This window comes from Silene latifolia, chromosome 8 (genome assembly GCF_048544455.1).
Source record: "Silene latifolia isolate original U9 population chromosome 8, ASM4854445v1, whole genome shotgun sequence".
In the NCBI taxonomy this organism is placed as follows: domain Eukaryota; kingdom Viridiplantae; phylum Streptophyta; class Magnoliopsida; order Caryophyllales; family Caryophyllaceae; genus Silene; species Silene latifolia.
In genome coordinates this window covers 26394267-26415287 of record NC_133533.1, presented here as the reverse complement: position 1 = coordinate 26415287, position 21021 = coordinate 26394267, and the positions used below count along the sequence as shown (strand labels likewise).

Here is a 21021-nt window from a genome sequence, read left to right as displayed (position 1 = left end):
CGCGACTGTGACCCACGACTGACCATCCAGTCATGACCCATGTCCACCAGCCACCCGTCACGACTCATGACCCATCATTCACTCCTAATCACGTATAACTCCCACAAGTCAGGATCAATATGATTCGAAATGACGTAATTCGACCAAACCCGACCCAAACGACCAGATTGCCACGTCTCTCTACATTATCGCCCATTCACACGTAAAAAAAATGTGAGGTCGTAACATGGTAAACTGCTACGAAGTACTCACTTCATCCCGACTATTTGTTAGCTTATTCTATTTTTAGGTGTCTTAATCAATTGTTTGCCTTTCTATTTTAGGAAAGGCTTTGAGAGACAATTGAATCTTCTACACTCAATATGGTCAACTTGTCATCCAATAATTGACCCCCTCCTTTTTTCTTGGTCTTTGTGCCAAAACCAAAGGCAGACAAATGACCGAGACGGAGGAAGTGTTATGGTGTCATTAATAATGGCAAAGCCAACAAATTTTATCATTTATTTTACTCATGTCTTCCCACTAATTTCCTTCTTATCTCCCCTCATTTTTTTCAATTATGACCAATTGTATAAATTTCTCAACCCTCTCACTTTTTGTTTCCGGAATGTAGCAAATTACTCCCATAACTTATGAACCATGTGTAAATCAGCCCCTAAATTTCACTTGTAATAAATTAACCCCATAATTTTCCAAAAATGTGCAATTAAGCACAAATCAAGTTTTTGTTACCATTTTTTTAAACTAAAACCTATTGTTTTCTATTATAAAAAATATTATAAATATATTTCTTAAATAATTAAATATAATATTATCTTATTCAACGAAAAATGCGACCAAATTTAATATAAACAAAAATTTGCTCATGTAATTTTTCATTGTAACTTCATTAACAATTATCATATTATGGACATTTTTCATCAAAAATACATTAAAAAAAATATTTGAACATACTTTTTAATAATCAAAAATTTTAGGATTAAAATCTAATCAATAATTTTGATTTTCAATAATAGTAAAATATTTAATTAGCAAATTTTATTCTTAAAAATAAAATATGTGATTAATTGCACATTAAGAGAAACTTATGAGATTGATTTACTACATTTATAAGTTAAGTGCTTGATTGCAGAGTATCAAACTTATGGGAGTGATTTGCTATACTTCCCCTTTTATTTTCCACTATCATCTCTTCTACCCCATATTATCAATCTATGCTCGCGATTATATTGATGGCATTGCCTTGCTTAATTTGTTTTAAAAATCACCATCTTATAGCCGTTAATTTAGTTTACATATTTATAATTTGTCGTGACAGTTAATTTGATTCACCACTACTTTCAAGACCTCCATTTTGGTCGATGTTATGCATGTCATCTTCACCTATTCTTCTAAGGTAATTTCATCCTATTATACTTGTAAGTAAAGGATTTCGGCTTAATTCAATAGACTATGTATTATTTATGTATTATACATCAATACATGTCAATATGGACTAACAGGAGCCTTGTATTTAAGAATTGATTTAGAGTCAGTTATGTGTACTTGATAGTCTCCTAAGTAATAACTTATAGTTAATAGTTAGCTAATTAGTAGGCTATAGAATTGTCGGTTGACTTGCTGATTGTTAGCCATACCATGCATAATAAATACGTTGTATCTATGATCATAATAACCAAGCATCAAACTCCTTCATAATTTATGTGAACTATAGTCTGTTTTATTCAGTCATTCCAATTTAATCGTTTGATCCTTTTTTTTTTTTGAAGCATTGGTAAAACCGTCAAGCAACTTGATACATAATATCAAACTTACATAAAACCAAATTTGAAATAAATAACCAAGAATAAAGATTAGCGTTGAAACTCTGAATTTTTATTGTCGAATAAAACCGATGATATAATAATGAAAGGTGAGTGCAAATTCTCAGTTCACCTATAAATTGTTTAAAAAAAATGTTTCACTTGATTGCCCAAGTGATTTAGAGATGAATATAAACAATGTGTATAATCAGAATTATTTTGGCCGAGATTTTGTACGGAAAAAAAATACTCAATCAATGATTTTCTCCTATTTTTTAAATCATTCTATATGAGAAAAGATTGGTTTAAATCAAATTTTAAAAATGGAACTATAATTATGTGAGTGAAAAAATAACATGTGATTGATTCTTTCCCATTAAAATAGTCAACATTTTAATTGGAGGACTACTATAGTCATATTTTTTATTCTCATTACAATATTTTATACGGAGTATTTTGTTAGCTATAATCCCTCCTAAAAATTGTGATATCTTGCCGTTTATGAAGTTGATTTTAGCGAGATTTTTACTGAAGTGGAATTGATAATTGATTGACTTTCTTTACTTGGATAATCAATCATATATTAAAAATGCATTGGTTGTAAAGGGCAATGTACACATATATTTTACAGTAATTTGGAGATATATGGAAACTTTTTTGCAATTATAAATTATTATAAATTAATATAATTGCATTTCCGAAATTATTTTATTTCCGTTTTTATACAAATTGAATTGTTTATGTGATTTTACATTTTTTTTATAATTAGAGAGTATGACACGTGGCGTTTGAATGTGTTGTGACACGTGGCGATCAAAGAGGTAGACGGTTGTTGCTTTAATATAATATATGATACTCCCTCCTATTCTAGATAAGTGTTTTATTATGGGGATGACGAGAATTAAGAAAAGGAGTTAAATAATGTAAAATATTGTGGTGAGGTGAGCTAATTGGAGAGAATGTATTATGAGATATTATTGTGAGTGAAGTGATTAAAATAAGTATTGTTTTGGGTCGAGGTGAGTATTGTTGTGGGGTTGAAATTATTAAAATAAGTATAAAAATTTACCAAAAATAGACAATGGGACATTATTGTGAATAGACGGAAATGGATAATGAGACACTTATGTAGAATAGGAGGGAGTATGATATTACTGTAGATCCGTAGAAAAAAAAACTGCAGTTATATCTAGCGTATAATCTTCTACACAACGAGTAAGTGAGTAACGTAATGACATATAGTAACGAAAAAATAAATTTGATTATTAGGGAATTCGTACTAATAGTAGTAGAGTATGATACTAGTGTAGATCCCGTGACTATAAGAAAATCCGTACTGTTAGGAAAATTTGATGGCATCAAATACTATACTATAAAAATATTGTCAGAATATAATATAAAATTGAATTAAGAATTCAGTTTATTAATATTTAGAAGTATTATTAAAATTCTAACACGATTAAAAATATGAATACACTTGTATCTATATAGAGAATAAAAAAAATCAATAATGTGATTACTTATTATGAAAATCTATATCTTTTGTTCTTATCACTAGCTATAATCTTTTCAACAAGGCGGAATGTTGAACGAGAAATACTTCATTTTGAGAGCTTATTTGGATAGAGTGGTTTGACGGGAAAGGAAATAAAGGCATAAATAGGGATTGATAAATGTATTCCACATCATAACTTTCGTACTTGCTAAGTAGAAAAGTTAGACTGCTTAGTACGTGATTTAATAACTCTTTTTGATAGAGTCAGTAGCCATTTAAGCTCATTCAATGCGAAACCCTAAACGAAGCACAAAAAGAGAATGCTCAACAACTTGGCAAAATAACCCAACTGATTTTGTTATACAAATGTTAGATGTTTTTAAAGAAAATGAGAAGATAAATGTATGATTCCTCAACAAACTCCGCACAATCCATAAAATCTCTTTGACCCTCGATAATATGGGCAGAATTTCCTAACTCTTGCATAAAATTTCAAGTTGGGTCTTATCATTTCAGAGTATTGTCGAGTGTGGAATATTTTCGATACTATAACAAATTAACAATGCTCAGGATCCTGGCAAATTAAATAAGTTAGGTTGCATTTTAAAGGCATTCTACTATTCCTAAAATTGCATTAAAGTAGGATATGAGAGTCTCTAGAATACGCATGCATTATGTATGTATGGCAATATGGTCATTTTAATGTTTTTATGTAGATATGTAACATAAAGTGGTCATTTTTCACATATGTCTACGTTTAGTTATATATTCTTTCAACTCTTCATATTATAAATTATTGGATTATAGAATTTCACTTCATCGTATTAAAATGGACATTTTATTTTATTTCTCATCATGTTTATTAATTTACTAGTAATAATGATATTTAAAATATTGTTATTGTAATAGAAGCATCTATTGATACTCTATGCCAACATGTTTTCCTTCGACCGGTGCAAGTACAAAGTTTTTAAGATCCATTTTTGCAGCTAAAACTAATCACCCTTTTTTTTTTTTGCGAAAGTGGTAAACAACCCCCTTAAGTTTACTTCTACGTGAGATTAAGCCCCTTTAATTTGATGTGGAGTAAATAATCTCCTTAACTTTGCTATAAAGTGAAATCAAGCCCATTTTATTTTTCCGGCCAAAATCTCACCGGATTTTTCAATTTCTCACCAATTTCTCATATCGATGTATATATTAGGTATAAATTTCACTCCTTATTACTTTATACATGTAGATGTACCGCAATATTTATAACATCTTAAAAAACACATGATCATACCTTTGATATTAACAATCAAAATGCCGACTAAGATGCGTGAATGAAGAATAATTATGAATTCCGATAATTGCGCACACTCAATAGTCATACAACATATTTTTTAATCCTACCAACACCCTTGAATGCTAAGAATAATAGCTGCGAAAGTGGTAAACAGCCCCCTTAAGTTTACTCACTGGAAATGAGTTTACTAACAGCCTAATATGTACACCCTTGAATGAGGCTAAGAATAATAGCTGCGAAAGTGGTAAACATGTTCTCATATCGGTGTACATAAAATTCTTGATAATTTTCCCGCCTAAATGAATAACTCTCAAATGGGCCTATTGGATACTCACTGGAAATGATTTTATTAACAGCCCACTATATTAGATTTCAATTATCACGCTAAACATGTGTAAGAAGTCCAGAACTATATATGGAAACAATAACAAATTTATCTTTATTTAGAGTTTACCTCCTTTACACGAAATGATCGATGTCCTATATTATGCAATCATTAACATAAATATTCATTTTTCATCAGCTATAGTCTTAAATTACACAAATCTGTTGCAATCTTTACCATAATTATTGTTCATCACTAAGACATACGCTCTAAAATTATGTAAATTTGCTTCTTGTATTATCCTTCAGTTATAGTCTAAATATGGTGTATTTTTTAAAAAACGTAACAATCTTTATGTATTTTTTTCATTAGAAATTTTTAAAAAAATATTAGTTTAATTATTCGTAAATCGTCTTTTTAAATGCGTTGTATACTATTTTTACCTGTTTTCGTTATAAGGTTAATACACGTTTTAGTTAGATTTTACATCACTTAATTGTATTTTAGTATCATAAATTAGTTTCATGCAATGATATAGCATTATAAAGTTATTTTTTTTATGTAGAAAAGTAAAAATAGATTAAGACAAAAATAACTTAACTTAAAGTGTCTTTTGATGGAAGTAAACTTTAATTTTTTTACTTCTTACTAAGATTATATTAGTATATTATAACATTAAGCTGAAAAAAGAGTTAATTTATATATACAATTAATTTAATAAGAATGTCTTTCTATAAAACAAAACTAAAATATATCATGATGTAGCACGGGATCTACACTAGTTCAATATCCAGAGTACACACATTATCAGCAGGGACATGCTAAATTCAACACACATATTCCTACACTCAACACACTTTTTCCATGTTTTTCCGCATTTACCCCTATCATTTATCAAACACAAAGAGGGGACAAATAATCAAAACCCTAGAAATCCGCCCCAGCCGCCCCACTCACCACCCCATAAACATACCAGGGCAGAGAGAGGAAGGTTATTAGGTAGCCGGCGATGTAGGGACGGCGTCGGGCTTTCGTGGGTGTTGAGGAACGGAGAAAGTGGAAGGAGACAAGATCGTTGGATCCACGGTAGGGATGATGGGTCAACGCAGTGGGGTTGGTCGATGGCGCATGGATGGGTCGACGACACGTGGGAAGGGATGAGGGTGGTCGACGGTTGTTGGTGATTGATTTTAACTCGAGATGGGTGGTGGACGGCTTGTGTTCGACGACACAGGGTGGTTCGACGACGCAGGTGGTTGGGATATGGGTGGTCGGATGGTGATGAGATTGGAGAATTTTTTTTTTTTTTCTTTTTTTAAATGAAGGGTAGCAAAGGAATAGTAGGACAAAGTGTGCGGGATATAGTAAAAATGTGTGCGGGGTTTAATAATTGCGTATCAGCAAAACATAAATTCGATATATAAGTAAAAACATAACTAAACTAGCTGAAATGCATCCCTAACATCTTGTTCAACACCTAAACTTCATTCCCTTCTAATCGAAATATACACAACACTAACCATCACAAAATCAAATTCTACAACAAAATTGTTACAAAGAATATGACTTCAATCTGAAGCTAAAAATAAAAAGAATACGACCAACTATAAACTTAGCAAGACAACAAAGAAGATAAAATGGTGATCTAATGCTTAGCAAACCTCTCCAAAACCTCAAAATAGTCAGGGAAGGTTTTACGAGTACAACCCGGGTCCTTGATGGTGACAGGAACATCGGCACATGCAGCAAGTGAGAAGGCCATGGCCATCCGGTGATCATCGTATGTGTCGATAGACGTCTCCTTTAGTTTCTCCGGTGGAATTATCAAACAATAATCCGGTCCTTCCTCCACTGCTGCCCCTAGCTAAAATTTCCAAGCCACCCAAAAAACATACTCGTACTCAGTATATGATCATACTACTCGCATGGGATTTCAAGTTTTCAACCGCTTTTCAAAATATGCGGAGAAATTTAAAGTGTATTTAGTGAAACAAAAGTGTGTCTTAAATGAGAATTTGTGATTAACGAAGTGTAAACAATACTGTAGGGCCTTACCTTTCTAAGTTCAGTACAAATGGCGATCATTCGCTCCGTTTCCTTCACTCTCCAGCTAGCCACTATTCATTCAAGAAAAAACACTGATAAAATTGATATTTCCATCCCGTTCATAATCCAGAACCAAAGAATAACAAATCCAAGATAATATATCCAACCAAATATTTTGATATTATTATCATCTAAAAATGGGGACTATATAAATGAACTAAACAGAAGAACAAAGGAGTAAGGCATACCGTCTCTGATGGCGGTAGGGCCATCAGCAAAAAGGGCGACAACAGCAAGAGTCATTGCAACATCTGGCATTTTGTTCATGTTTACATCAATGCAATGCAAGTGTTTGTCTCCGGACGAGTTCCTTGGTGGACCAGTGACAGTGATGCTATTCGCAGTCCAGCTTACTTTGCAGCCCATCTTCTCAAGAACCTCAGCGAATTTTACATCGCCCTGTGAAAGTCGACAATAATGTGCAAAGATTAGAATCAGATCAATCTGAATCAATGATTAGGGTTTCAGAGAGCCTGAAATAAAGTGTAGCATTATACCTGTAAACTGCTTGTACCACAGCCCTCAACTGTTACAGTCCCACCAGTGATTGCAGCCCCTGCTAAGAAGTAACTTGCACTTGAAGCATCCCCCTCGACATACACATTTCCAGGTGATCTGAAAGATTAAGAATAACTTCAGTCTGATAAAAAACCATGATTTAGTTGACTTCCTGTAGAAAATCATGTTTTCGCAGCACGTAGAAAACCATGTCTCAACGACGACTTCTGCTGCTACTACTAATAACAACAATGGAGATTCTCACTTGTACTTTTGACCACCTTGGATCAAGAACCTGTCCCAGCTGTCACTGTGTTGTACAGAAACTCCAAAACGTTCCATTAACTTGATCGTCATTTCCACATATGGTACGGAGATCAATTTATCTACGATTTCAATTTCCACATCTCCGAGGCCTAGAGGAGTAGCCATGAGCAAAGCAGTCAAATATTGACTACTAACTGATCCAGAAAGCTTCACCTGCAAATATGTTGTGTAAAAGGGCATAAATAAGAAACTCTTTAAGTTTGGAATATGTTTAAAAACTATGAATACGCCACATCTAATTCTCGATATGATTTTAACAGGCACCGTGATAGAATAAGCCAAATGCCGCTTGCAGTTCTATAGGTAAGTGATAGAATAAGCCAAATGCCGCTTACCTTTCCGCCTGGAAGACCACCTTTAGCATTTACACGTACAGGAGGGCAATCTGTACCCAGAAAACAATCAACATCTGCTCCCAGTTGCTTGAGACCGGCTACCAGATCCCCAATTGGTCGCTTCCTCATTCTTGGTACTCCATCAAGTACATAGCTATAACAATCCGATATATATTACAATAGCGCTTTATATCCAAAATAACATAACTACAAGGGGTAAGCATAAACTAATGAGTAATGACAGCCTAGAGCAGTCGTGATTAGGAGGAGAAAAAGACAGGCAGGCATTAAGTAAATAGCACGAGTTTTCCTTTTGAAGGGGAGGGAGCTTGAAAAAACATACTATAATTAAACAAACCTAGAATCTCCTCCAGCAACAGTTACAGCAGCTGTCAGTGGTCGCATTGCTGTTCCTGCATTTCCAAGGAAAAGTTCAATCTCCCCTCTTGAATGTTTACCAACAGGAAATACACCACCACAGCCCTCTACAATTGCTCTCTTCGTTCCACTATCGTCTTCCACTTTTAATCCAAGAGTTCTCAAAGCATTAAGCATGTAACGGATATCATCACTATATAGCAAGTTTTCGACCACTGTTGTCCCCTGTAGCATAATTTGAGTTAGAATGTTGGAAATTTTAAAGGCTATTAGATAGATAGGACTGGAGCAATGGACAAAGAACCGACTTGAACAGTATATAAAACTTGAGTAAAATCGTAACAAAGCTAGCATGATAATAGCATTCATTTGAATTCAAGTCATTTTCACGTCTGCCCAAGAGCAATCCTCAGCATCATGGTATTATAAATGCAGTCGTCCGTGATACCAATAGCAACTGCTTTGTAAGGGCTTGGAAGGTTACTGTGACCTTCTGATGCAATATCAGACTGGATTTCTGACGCAAGCCCGCGATGTGCACGATTAGGCAGCGTTGACCAGTGCCGGGATTAGGGCTAAAGACGATACTTAATAACATGCTTAGAATGTGACATATTACATACTCTCAGTTGTTGACTGCAATAAATCCGTAACATTGGTTTTATTAACCATATCAACCCAACTAAGGAAAAGATCATCGCTCAAGATCCTACCTTATTCTCCAAGACAAAGATTACGTAAATATTGTATCTTTAGGAAGTATATATTTTTCCATATCTTTAGAATTAGGTCAAGTCTTCTCATTGTAATCTATATAAATACATGTATCATGCCTTCGTAAATAAGACATTCAATTAACAATCAAACCTAAGTCTTATAGGTTTTTCATTCTTGTTCTTTTGAACAAAGTAGTAGAGGTCTGTACACGGTGAGCCACACACATACATCACATTTAGTATAATCTAGTTCAAGCAAGTTCGACAAATTTGATACATTAATTAGACAAAAATGGAAAATTTGACCACAACCTCAAACCGGTTTGGTTTCCAACATATGCTAAAACATTATTTAACCTGACTTTTATCCTCCATCCCACAAAAACTTGCGTGAGACTATCTATATGTGAGGATCCCTAAAACCCACATTTAAGTGATGAATACATACGAATTTAGGTGCGTTGACATGTGAGACCGTCTCATATTACATGACAAACTGCATAAATTACATTTCATTCAACCTATCCCCAATTTCTTTTCTCCAAATTCTTCAAACTAACGTCATATACTCACTTTGTCTCAGTCAATTCTTTACGTATTTCATTTACGGGTAATCTCGAATTCTTTACGTTTTCTTTGTAAGCATATTTTTACCTTGTTATATCACGAAAAAGCCCTGGTAAAACTTATGTGCAAGTAGCCCTTTCATACGTTAGACTTTGTGAAAAATGCAAAAGTAAAGAATTGAGTCAGACGGAGAGAGTAAATCATTGATCAACCTTAGTGATAATACAGTATCAATGCTTAAACCAAACAAAGTGAAAATCAAGGACAAATAAATACCTCAGAAAGAGCAGCAAGAAGAAGAATTCTATTAGACAAAGACTTCGAACCGGGCAAATTGATCGTTCCTGATATCTCCTTGATGGGTTGCAACACAATTTCAGGCAAAACTGAGGGATTTTCCGTAGCAGCAGCAGTAACCAAAGTTCTAACCTTTACAACTGAAGATTTTCCACCATTTATTACACTATTTAAAGATTCCAACTTTTGTGAAAATCTCAAATTTGATCCAAACTTTACAGCTTTTAAGGAATTGGATATACGAGTTTTCGGTAAAACGGAGGTAAATTGTGTGGATTGAACTCCGTTATTGTTACAGAATGTAGCTTCAGCCATCTTTAATGTGCTTAATTTGATATCTCTCTCTCACTTTATTCATGTATGATCAACAACTGTAGATGACTTGATGGGTTTTAGCAGTATTTATACGTTCGTCAATCGTCAAGTCTTAACCACTAGCCCAAGACTTTTAGTAGTTAAGAATGGAGAAGTAGGAAGAACATGGAGTAAGGAAGTCTCATGCTTTACCTACCTACCAAAGTTTTCGTGATAATATGAGAAATACAGGTGTTGGTATGATCATAATGACATCTGAATAATTTAACGTAAAATCATACAGTTTAGTGTAACGAGTCATTTTTATTGTCGTTGACACTTTATCCGATCAGTAAAATTCAACACTTTTAAAACTATTTAGTAAGTTATGTGTACTTCCACCAAGAAAGCCTGAAAGAACTTGTACAGGTGCAGTGCATTCAGGAGTAGAGCAAAGATCATATTGGTCACTATCAAATTCGGAAATGAGTGCTACTCAAGCAACCGTCTCGTCAGTAATTTACGCCAGTGATCTAAGGAGCCTCACAGTCATTCTCCACCACATAAAGCATACGTAAAATAACCCAAAATTAATAGGTGGGATGGCCAGAAAAGATTGCATAATTATATATTACTTTACTATCTATAACAAGAAATCATCTGGGATTCATGAGATGTCACTGAAAAAACATTATAGGAACCCACTAAGCTCACATAAGTTTGATTCTTTTGTAGTTTGTACTTGAATTTCCAATTCCCTTAGTTGTGATGGAATATGGTGCTGACCCAGAAGGCAGAGACGGTGACTTATCGAGATGAGCATAACGCTCGTCGCCATTCCAGTACAAGATGATCCTATTTGTGCTCGCATGTGACCAACTGTCACCTGCACAGAAAATTACAATCAACATGAATGCTTAATTTCACCAAAGATATTTAGATATAGGGTAAATTTTGTTATATTTAGTTGATCAAAACAACTATAGATTGTACGATAAAAAGGGTCAAAATTGGCATCCTTAATCATCAAAGTTAAACTGGACAATGTAAATGGAATTGGGGTATTAACACAATGTTAGACCTCAAGAGGCAAGAAGGAAAACTGGTTGTATACCTAATGCCAGAGTTAGCTGACAAGATCCTTCTGAGAATTTGGTTGCCGCTTGGTTCAATAAAACCACCTTGCGACATAAAAAAACAACATTAGAACAGATGACAATAATAAACTCAGATAATCAGATGACAAATGAAGGAAACCGAGTGAGATATGTATTCCGACTAGGGACCTAGGGTATCTCATTCCAAACAGAACTCATAAAAGGAGGGTCACACATAACCACAACATTTGAGCCTATACATTCAAGGTTACACATCCCATAACAGTAACTGTTACCTAAAGCCCCAGAGGAAGTAGGACAAGTTTCGTTTTTTTAGCTTCAAAGTTATATCATTTGCTTCCAAAAAAACATGACAATTGGCTTAATTGTGAGCTCAAATGTTCTCCGAGTTTGACCATACTAATAACTACAATAAATATGTAGGAAACAGTTTGACTTTGCGTCCTATCTTCACCCACCAAATACTACACATAAAAGAATCTCAGATGGCCCCATATTTGAGATTTTTTGCAAAAATCATATTGGCATTCATATCAGTCATTTCAATGCATATTACACTGTCCGCAATATTTAGTGAAGACTGGAGGTGAGATCGCAAGGATCAAAAGGGATATTTTGATCTTCAATTAAAGGGAAATTAAAAAAAGGGTAGTTTTTTATAAGACCTTTTGGCGACTACTACCAACAGAATTGAGATTTTTTCAAGGATCTCACAGTGGCGACTTAAAAGAAAACCTTTGGAGGCTGAGGGCGATCAATGCCTAATCTATAGCCCGACTAATTTAATCTTACTTTATTTGACTTGTCACATTAGTAACCAACTATAGTCTCAACTAGCATACCTATATGTACACACATGTTGCAAATGTTGTAATCAAGCTTAATAAAAATGTTTAGAATCTCAGTATAACAGTGTCTTAGTTCCCAGGCACACCTTACAAGCGGAAAGATCTTATTTTCTAATCCAATTATAAGGATTCGAGGGTGAGAGTTCTTACCGCCAGGTTGAATTTCTGTGCAAGTTTCATTAATTTCAGCGCCATGCCTCCTAGAATACGGGTCCTTAGTGCCATGTCCTCAAAATCTTGACGGAAATAAAATGTAATGCTATCAATTACAACCATTTTGACCTGGAAAATATATGTGTTATAAGTAAGTATCAACAGTTCGAAAGCAATAAAAAGGAATATTTTGCTGCTGTTACATAGAAAAGAATCGTGCTTATGAATTTTTTAATTGGACTTCAAGTACTAAATATAGAGTCTCACTATAAGTTTCTCTAGGACCTCGAAACCAAGAGATAAATGTTATCTGTTATATTTGGCTGCCTTGAGTCACGACTCACTTTTACTATTGAAAGTCAGAATACTCCCAGTCAGGATTTCAAATAAATAAACACTCTTTAATAGAATAGGTCACTAGGTACACAGGGGCACAAATTTTTATAGCATCAATGAATAACAAACCCTAATCTTTGATTTTGCTTTATGATGGAATAAAGCAAAATGAATTCCAAATTGGTTATGCTTGTTTTTAGTGAAATTGCAGTAATTCAATGCGATTCTTGATGCAAACTTCATGATGGGTCATTGGTCTCTTTTAAGGTACTGGCGTAATTTTGTTATTGGAATGAGTAACAACCCTCTAGCCTATAGGAGCTATGAAATCAGAGTATTATGGGATACTGAAGTACCTACATCTTTATGCTCCGAGACAAACTTCTCCAAATAATTGATCATGGCAACTTGTTCAGTGTAGCTGCAGATTCGGAAGTGGTATATGTTAGCCAGGAAATTCTCTGGCGTCAATTTCTCATTTACAGACTGTACATCTCTTTGCCGAAGACAACTATCATTCTTCATAACTTCAACGCATCCTTCAGCCATCTGTAAAGCACGCTCCACCATAAAGCTGCCTTCTGTATCTAAACATACTTCTACACAGCTTAGAATCGATCATTAAGTGAAAATGGGCAACTAATACAACCAAGACTCACCTATATAAACTGCTTTCCCACCAAGGCCACCATAGTCTACTGGCATTTGAACATTAACTGCAAGCTGAATCCTGAAACCAGACTATATTATAGTGACACAACTTAACGAGTTAACGAGGCAACAGTTAATCAAATTGGGGTTGCTTACCCGAACTGTGTTTTGCCAATGCCAGGAACCCCACCTATGTTTCAGCAAAGCATTAATTTCAAAAAATCAGGAAAATGGTAGTACTAAAACTGCATATGACATCACTAATTCATTTTATCCAGGTAACAATTGGGAGGACATACCAATTTCAGTAACTTCTCTGCAGCCTATACCACCACCCAAGATGTTGTCGATGTCTGTGCAAGAAGTTGTAACCCGATTAAGTGATTCATCACTTAGCATTTCCCAAGCAGTTTGAGCACCTATAACAGACCATCAGAAGTTAGCATTGCATGCATTTATTTTCAAGTAAAATTACAAAGCACATAAAAGTTGGACAGACATCAGCTGAAGAACAAATAGTAGACAAAAAAACTCATGCAATGACTCATTAATAATACACCAAAATGAATGTTACCAAAAAAATACACCAAAATGAAGCAAAAAACAGGTTTTTTAAGGAGCAAGGGTTCAATATGCTCATTTTCTTTTTAAGTGATTGTGTAATCAAAGCAACATCTAGTATATCGGGAAAGGAAGATAATAAGAAGACTAGAGAAGGTTTAGGAGAATTAGGAAAAGATGGGATTGGTTTATTAACTAACCATGATTGGTGATTTACTAAACTGATTGTGTTTTTTTTTTTTTTTTTAATACAATAGCAACCATTTGAAGTAATTCTCGACAAGTAACTTATATTCACAGTTATTTTGGGATGTCAATGACAGAGTTATTACTCTCATTTTCCTAAAACCACCCTCAATCTACAGTCTGCATTTTGTATTATACTCCATAATTATTTCAATTTAATAAAAAGAAACATATAAAGAAAGACACCTTTTAATCGAAATTTTAAGCATGAGCTGTTTCGTGTTAGTAATAAGGTGCATCAACACATGAAAAATATATTACCATTAAGACTAGCCTGATCTCCATCAGCAGTTTCTAGTCTGCTACTATGTGATACCGCCTTTAATATTTCAAGAGCTTCAGTGTCTGAAATATTTAAATCTGTAGGATAACTTGAAAACATAAGATTCCACAAAACTAGCAACAGCGTGAACAAGTAAAAAAGAACCAGCAGAGCACATAAGGATACATCATCTCAAAATCGATTTGAAAGAGGTTATCAAGCAGAATATAAGTCTGTGGGACGTGAGTAGAAATAAGAACTCAGTTTGTGGAAAGATTAGTCAACATTCTACTGTAGATTCGTAAGATACTAATGGTATGTTGTAGGTCAGAAGTTGATCCGATAACAAGAGAACACAAAAGTTTATATACCGACGCTTAACTTGTAAAACATGTATATTTGGAGTCAAATACATCATCATATCCAAACACCAAAAACATCAGAGTCTCGGTCTCAGAGGACTCTGTAAGTGACATTTGTCCCAATTGAGTAAAATTATTCTTCTAGGAAGTTGACTCGCGTCTCCCTAATCAGGATATCAGCAACAATAACCTACAAGTTCTGCTAATCAAATTTCGGGGATCAACAACATAATTCGACTGCAGCTTCATATAATGTACCATACTGCTGCTTTCTACAGTCCCATGAGTCGATATTAAACATTTAGGAAAGTGTAAAATCTGAGCAATGAAGCTAATCAACTAGCTACAGGACTGCACGAAAACAGCAAAAAGAATTGAATGCTGCTTTATCAAACATAAACTATGACCTTGACTAGAGGAGAATTTAAGGGTGTGTTTGGATAGCAAAAGTGGAGGGAAAGGAAGGGGAGGGGGAAGGAAGGAAGAGAAAGGGAGGGCAAGGAAGGGGAGGGTAAATGGGGTATGGGTGTTTGGATACAATTTCTCTCCAAATCTTGACTATTGTGGAGAGATTTTGATTTGCCTTGGAGGAGAGAAAATGGATCCCTCCAAATCATTCCCCTTCATTTCCTTCCACCCTTATTTGCTATCCAAACAAGGGATTTTAAATCCCTTACTCTCCATTCCTTTCTTTTCCCTCCAATTCCCTCAATCCAATCACACCCTAAATGTGACGGAGGTCGTTTGTAGCTACTTAAGTTGGGGTTGGATGTCCAATCCTTTAAATTGCTAACTTTAGAAAGGGGTCAATTATTTCTGACAAACAGGCAAACAACCTCTCTCTCAAAGGTTGCGTACATCTGACCCCCGAACAACACATTGCTACCAACTAAACTACCAAAGTATCCCAGAAACGCACAAATAAATCAAAATAATCAGTTGGGTCATATTTTAGGAAGACAATTAATCAATGAGTACATAAAATTAATCAAACAATATCAATGTAAATTTAACACAGTAAAAAAAAAAAAGAGGGTAAAAAAGCTAAACCTCGTGCAAGAATAGAAGGAGAGAGGGAATACAGGGAGGAAAGAGAAGTGTAGCCAGCTGATATTAATTTACCCCTTTGCGTTGCTGATATTCCTTTTCTCAACACCTCCATTTTTACCACTTCACATACCTCTCTTCATTCTTTCTTTGGGAGTTTCTGGGTTTTCAATTTTTAATCTAGGTTTTTATTTGCAAAATTCGCGCCTAAATTTTACGATTTTTTTTTTTTCAACTTTGAGCAAATTGTGTGTCGGGAAAGAAGGTATTTTAGCGTTATGTAAGTTGTAACTCTTGGTAGCGGTTTTTACTTTTTACCTTAACATGTTGGAGCAGAAAAATACCTGCGTACTCCGGGAAGACGTACGCCTTACACTTAAAAATCAATTCACAAAATGGAATATTTTAATAGTTTGAGCGTAAGGATTATCGTCCTCCCGGAATACACAAGTATTTTTCATTGGAGCAAGTCTGAGATTGGTTTTTGCATTAATGTCTAAAAGTTGCCAATTCAGAAAGGCGGTTTTACAGTGAAGATTGTTCAATTAGCGCAATTAAGGATTATTTAATTAACTCAAAAACCACCAATAAGAGAGGTAGCTCGCTAGAAAAACCGTCGTTCCTAGTGACGGTTCACTCTCACTTCCCACTCGGAAAAAAAACATGAACACTATAATGCTAAATAATTTCATTTTTCGACTCAAATCCATATTGGAACTTGGAAAGAAATCAATTTTCACGCCTCCTATTATCTGAATCCGCCAATATTACTTCGTAGTGTGATTGACAGAGAAACCGAAACGTCACACAAAACCCTAGATGTGTACAGGTATGATGATAAATTGTTTCAGTTGAAACACTCAATAATTGAACTGTGAAGTTATTCAACCTAAACATATGCAACGTGATTTTGGGATTCTGTACATGTTCAGGTACTGATATATGTATCACTCTTCACAGTTGAGTTCCGCATCTCCATCCGGCTTCTGCAATATTCACAATCTAGCAATGCACTGATAGAAGTCGATCTCTTTGAGGAAAGTTACCCCGGAAAAAGCATGGTCTTCTCCAGTCACGTAGATTATTGAGTATAACGTAGCATATTTCCACGGTTAAATGAAGCTTTACAATCACTCAGCTAACTTGTTTAGCTTTATCGTCCAACAACAACATCAGAGATTTACCGTCCAATTTCAAAATTTTCACCTGTTACAGATATCAAACAGGCTCGGAATAAGTCTTATAACCTCTACTTCATTCATTCACCCAGATATATTAACAGACTTCCAAGTTCAATTATATGATAAACTTTCACAGCAAAATCAAGATCATAGAAATAATCAATCCATCACTTCGAACTTCACTTTAGCCATGTATCGGGTGGCCAACATGACACGACCCTCCATCGTAGGCCCAAAGCGTGTATTTCCTTGGTTTTACAAAGTTCATCCCATTTGACATTTTATGGTTACTGTTTCGAAATCTTGACCATAAATATGTTGTTAAAATTACAAAAAGTATGGATAGAGGATCATCTTGGAATACACCAAAAGTCAAATGGGAAGAATATTGTGAAACACAGGGAGTAACATTTTTAACAAAAATAGCCGCATTCAACACTCTTACACTATGTTGTGTCCGACACTTGTAACTGAGTCAGAGCAACAAAGAGGAATAGTGATGGTGGGAGATTTAAGCTCAATTCTCATGCCCTGCAAGTTGCAAAATACTGAGGGTTCCCCCTATTAACCCCTAGTTCTTGCAATACGGCTCCTTAACATACACAATAACACAAGTTAAAAATACTCCTTCCATCCCGTTTATATTTTATATGGTTCCCACGTGATTTGAGGCTGTATTCCGGATTTAGTAGTGAAAGATTATTATTATTACCCTTTACAGAATTTCCATGTAGAGATGTCATTTCCTTTCTATTAGGCGCATCCATGGGATGGAGGGAGTATGTTGCCTAATTTAGGGATAGTATTGGTAACTTCACTTTTTTTTTTTAACTAGATATAGAACGAGACGCTTATTTCAGGATGGATAAAAATGCAAATTAGAAACAATGTAAATGGGATGAAGTGAGTTAAGAAACAGTCCCACCAAGTACTGACAAGCCAACAATTGTGCACAAAGTGAGAATGTGAGACGTCTAGAGGTATAACCCGTACCTTGAATCAAAGGTTATGCCGTTTCAAGCGTAACTAAGCTGCCACATTGACTATTAATCTAAGCTTCTGCTAGCTATCTTTGTATCGAATTGAATATACCTCAATACCTGAATCACAAACCGGAAAAGTAATTAGAATATCAGAAGATTCACCACAACAAAGTAAGATGAAGGAAGAACTTCCAGAGAGTATCGTACTTGAAAGAATCCAAGAAAAGGCCCAATGTCAGTCCAGCTTTCCAGTAATTAAACCAAACAACGAGGCTTCTTATACCGTTAGGTGAAGAAATAGAAATTTTATACATAAGAGCTCCGATACCCTCCACCACAGCAACTGCCACACCAGCAGACAAAATGTCCCAATCGCCTGTTTGCCCAATGAAAGTAGCAAATGCAGTCGCACAATAGAAACCCACTAAAAAGAAAAGAAGCTTTCTAGGAAGGTCCTTTTTAAGTTCCTTAATTCTTGCATCCAGCCTTCTCTGTAGAGACTTAATTGTTTTAAGTAACCGAGTTCTTCCATCACCGCTATTGGTGAGAGGATCAAATCCTGCACCATCTGCACTGCTCTTAAGTGACCAGTCCAACCTCCTGACATTAAAATCCTTCCATCAGGCAAAATAAGGAGAAGAAACATTCACAATGAGAATTTTGTTACACAAGCAGTGCACTAGTTTTTAACATCGTAGATCTGTACTGAAACCTTACAGATGCAGATAGCTGTTCTCTTATCGCATATATTATCCCTCTAACCAATATATTGCGAGTCTTCTTGTAATCAATTATAGGGGGTATTGACATTAGCTTAAGTGAGTCAAAGCCAAAATTGACAAGAGTATTATTTTAAACTATACGGGATTAATACACTTTGTATAAGAGTATATATTAATTTCCTATCAGCGTAATGGAATCATTTACAGCAAACCCATATCAGCTCTTATTTCGGTGTAAAAGGGGCTTTCGGATCCTGGGTGTGGCATGAGTACCACCTCCAGCAAGCTAGACAACTAAACTAGAAAGCCCATTTTGATCTGCCAGCTAAACTAGCAAGCCTATTTTGGTTCTTAATCAAACCATCATACAAGAAAAAAAATTCTCTTTGAATTGAGAAAGCCTAAAACCTCAGCTAAATTGAATGTAAAATTGTGTTCTTGTTTATAGTCAATACACCTTCCATGCAAACCATATCCTATGAAATAATGGTAGAGCTTGTGAGAGATATATGGTGTTATGGACTTATGGCACGGTATGCCAAAGTTTCATACAACTTGACTGCTTACCCTGACTTCAGTGTTTTCGTAGCTGAAATTGAATAAGCATCTCAGCCGATGGAAGGACCAAGTATGTATTCACAGTATCGTGTAAGCAAATTCACGAATGGCAAGTAGTTTCTAGATTAGAAGGTTATCCTTAGCTCGTCCGAATCATCGCCCAATTTTCTTTTGTTTTAACCACCATTACCCCGTAAAAAGTTCCCCAGATCCAAGCAAGCCCTAAACGGCCGACTTAGAGAAAATGAAAGATCCATATGGATCAACCAAACAATGAAAAACGGGGAAATTTTTGCAGGTGGAAGAGAGTATAAACAGTAATTTTAAAAGTTGTTACGATTGCTCAATTAACACATACCTCCTATTACCAAGCAAACTTAGCTCATTCACTTGAATAAAAGGTAGCTTAGCACAACCACTCCATCCATAGAAAAACGCCGCCCTATGAAGCAAAAGCAAATCAATTTTTGTGAGCAAAAATCTTAAAACTGAAATCTTTGTAGACGAAGACCTTATATATATTTTGGATAGAGAGGTAACCTAATTCCAAATGTCAATACCATGGACAGCCCGAGCAACTCGGCATCCAATCTGAAAACAACATAAGACATATCACTTCTCCAATATCCTTACCCTCATCAAATTCCCCATTACACATCAAAGTTCTCGACTTTATGGCCGTGCCTTCAACATCGACATATCAGCATCTACCCATATAATGTAAAAGACATTACAGCCAGGTACAATTACGGTTTTCCCATAAGCACCAAAAAATTATGCAAGTCAACCTACTCTTCACAGATGTGCGGGCGCAAAACTAAGATTATCACAACTATGACAGCAACAACATTACCCCAATACCTCAATGGCTCCCCCAAATTGCGAGGTAAGGGGGTTCAGATGAACGCGCCTATATCAACACAAAGAGACTGTTTCCGAATGACGCAGTATGAAAATTTCGTCGAAAACTATGATTCTGACAGCCAGATAAAAATAATCCAGCAAAAAAAATTGGACACAGTGATGAAATTTAACTGAAATTAACAAAACTAGAAACACTTGCAATGTTACTCTATACTAAAAAAATCAAAACAGAAACAATGGCAAAAATGGGAAAAGAGTAAATTGGATTTAATAAATAGTAGCAACAATTAGAATAAATACCTATTATTCAAACATAAGAAAACCCATTTCTCTGGTGACTTCTTCAATGGGTTGATAATGGTGGAGGAGGAGATTATCTAATGCCTGGGGATATAGCTTGTGATTTGTGAAGAGGAGCTATCGCTCTTTTGTTTTCTTGGTTTTGGTCTCCCGACTCTCCCCTCTTTTTTTTTTTTGGGCCGGGTCTATTTCGGATTTGTAATTATACGGACAAGGTTTATACGGATTTTTGATCGTTTTCAGAAACGGTTCATGAAGAGGAGCTCTTGCTCTTTTGTTTTCTCGGTTTTGGTCTCCCGACTCCCCCCTCATTTTTTTTGGGTCGGTCTATTTCAGATTTGTAATTATACGGACCAGGTTTATACGGGTTTTCGATCGTTTTCAAAAACGGTTCAAATTGA

General features: G+C 35.2%; 3 protein-coding genes across 3 annotated transcripts; all 3 read right to left on the bottom strand.

Moving 5' to 3' along the window:
* Positions 1 to 6376: 6376 nt before the first annotated feature.
* On the bottom strand, positions 6377 to 10688 carry LOC141596615 (3-phosphoshikimate 1-carboxyvinyltransferase 2-like). The gene is made up of 8 exons (XM_074416819.1): positions 10114 to 10688; positions 8535 to 8779; positions 8177 to 8330; positions 7780 to 7994; positions 7514 to 7631; positions 7205 to 7415; positions 6966 to 7027; positions 6377 to 6774 (listed from the first exon to the last, which is right to left on the bottom strand). The coding sequence occupies exons 1-8, from the start codon at positions 10447 to 10449 to the stop codon at positions 6556 to 6558; spliced, it is 1560 nt and encodes a 519-aa protein (XP_074272920.1). The 5' UTR covers positions 10450 to 10688; the 3' UTR covers positions 6377 to 6555.
* Positions 10689 to 11034: 346 nt separating this feature from the next.
* Positions 11035 to 16471, bottom strand: LOC141596616 (DNA repair protein RAD51 homolog 3). The gene is made up of 9 exons (XM_074416821.1): positions 16016 to 16471; positions 14603 to 14701; positions 13834 to 13953; positions 13691 to 13724; positions 13543 to 13613; positions 13244 to 13470; positions 12545 to 12676; positions 11543 to 11609; positions 11035 to 11314 (listed from the first exon to the last, which is right to left on the bottom strand). Exons 1-9 carry the CDS (start codon positions 16125 to 16127, stop codon positions 11139 to 11141), a joined length of 1038 nt encoding a protein of 345 aa, XP_074272922.1. The 5' UTR covers positions 16128 to 16471; the 3' UTR covers positions 11035 to 11138.
* A 266-nt stretch (positions 16472 to 16737) lies between these two features.
* Positions 16738 to 20757, bottom strand: LOC141596614 (uncharacterized protein ycf20). The gene is made up of 6 exons (XM_074416818.1): positions 20621 to 20757; positions 19997 to 20047; positions 19815 to 19898; positions 18384 to 18776; positions 18187 to 18293; positions 16738 to 17218 (listed from the first exon to the last, which is right to left on the bottom strand). Exons 2-5 carry the CDS (start codon positions 20017 to 20019, stop codon positions 18287 to 18289), a joined length of 507 nt encoding a protein of 168 aa, XP_074272919.1. The 5' UTR covers positions 20020 to 20047; positions 20621 to 20757; the 3' UTR covers positions 16738 to 17218; positions 18187 to 18286.
* Positions 20758 to 21021: the final 264 nt, after the last annotated feature.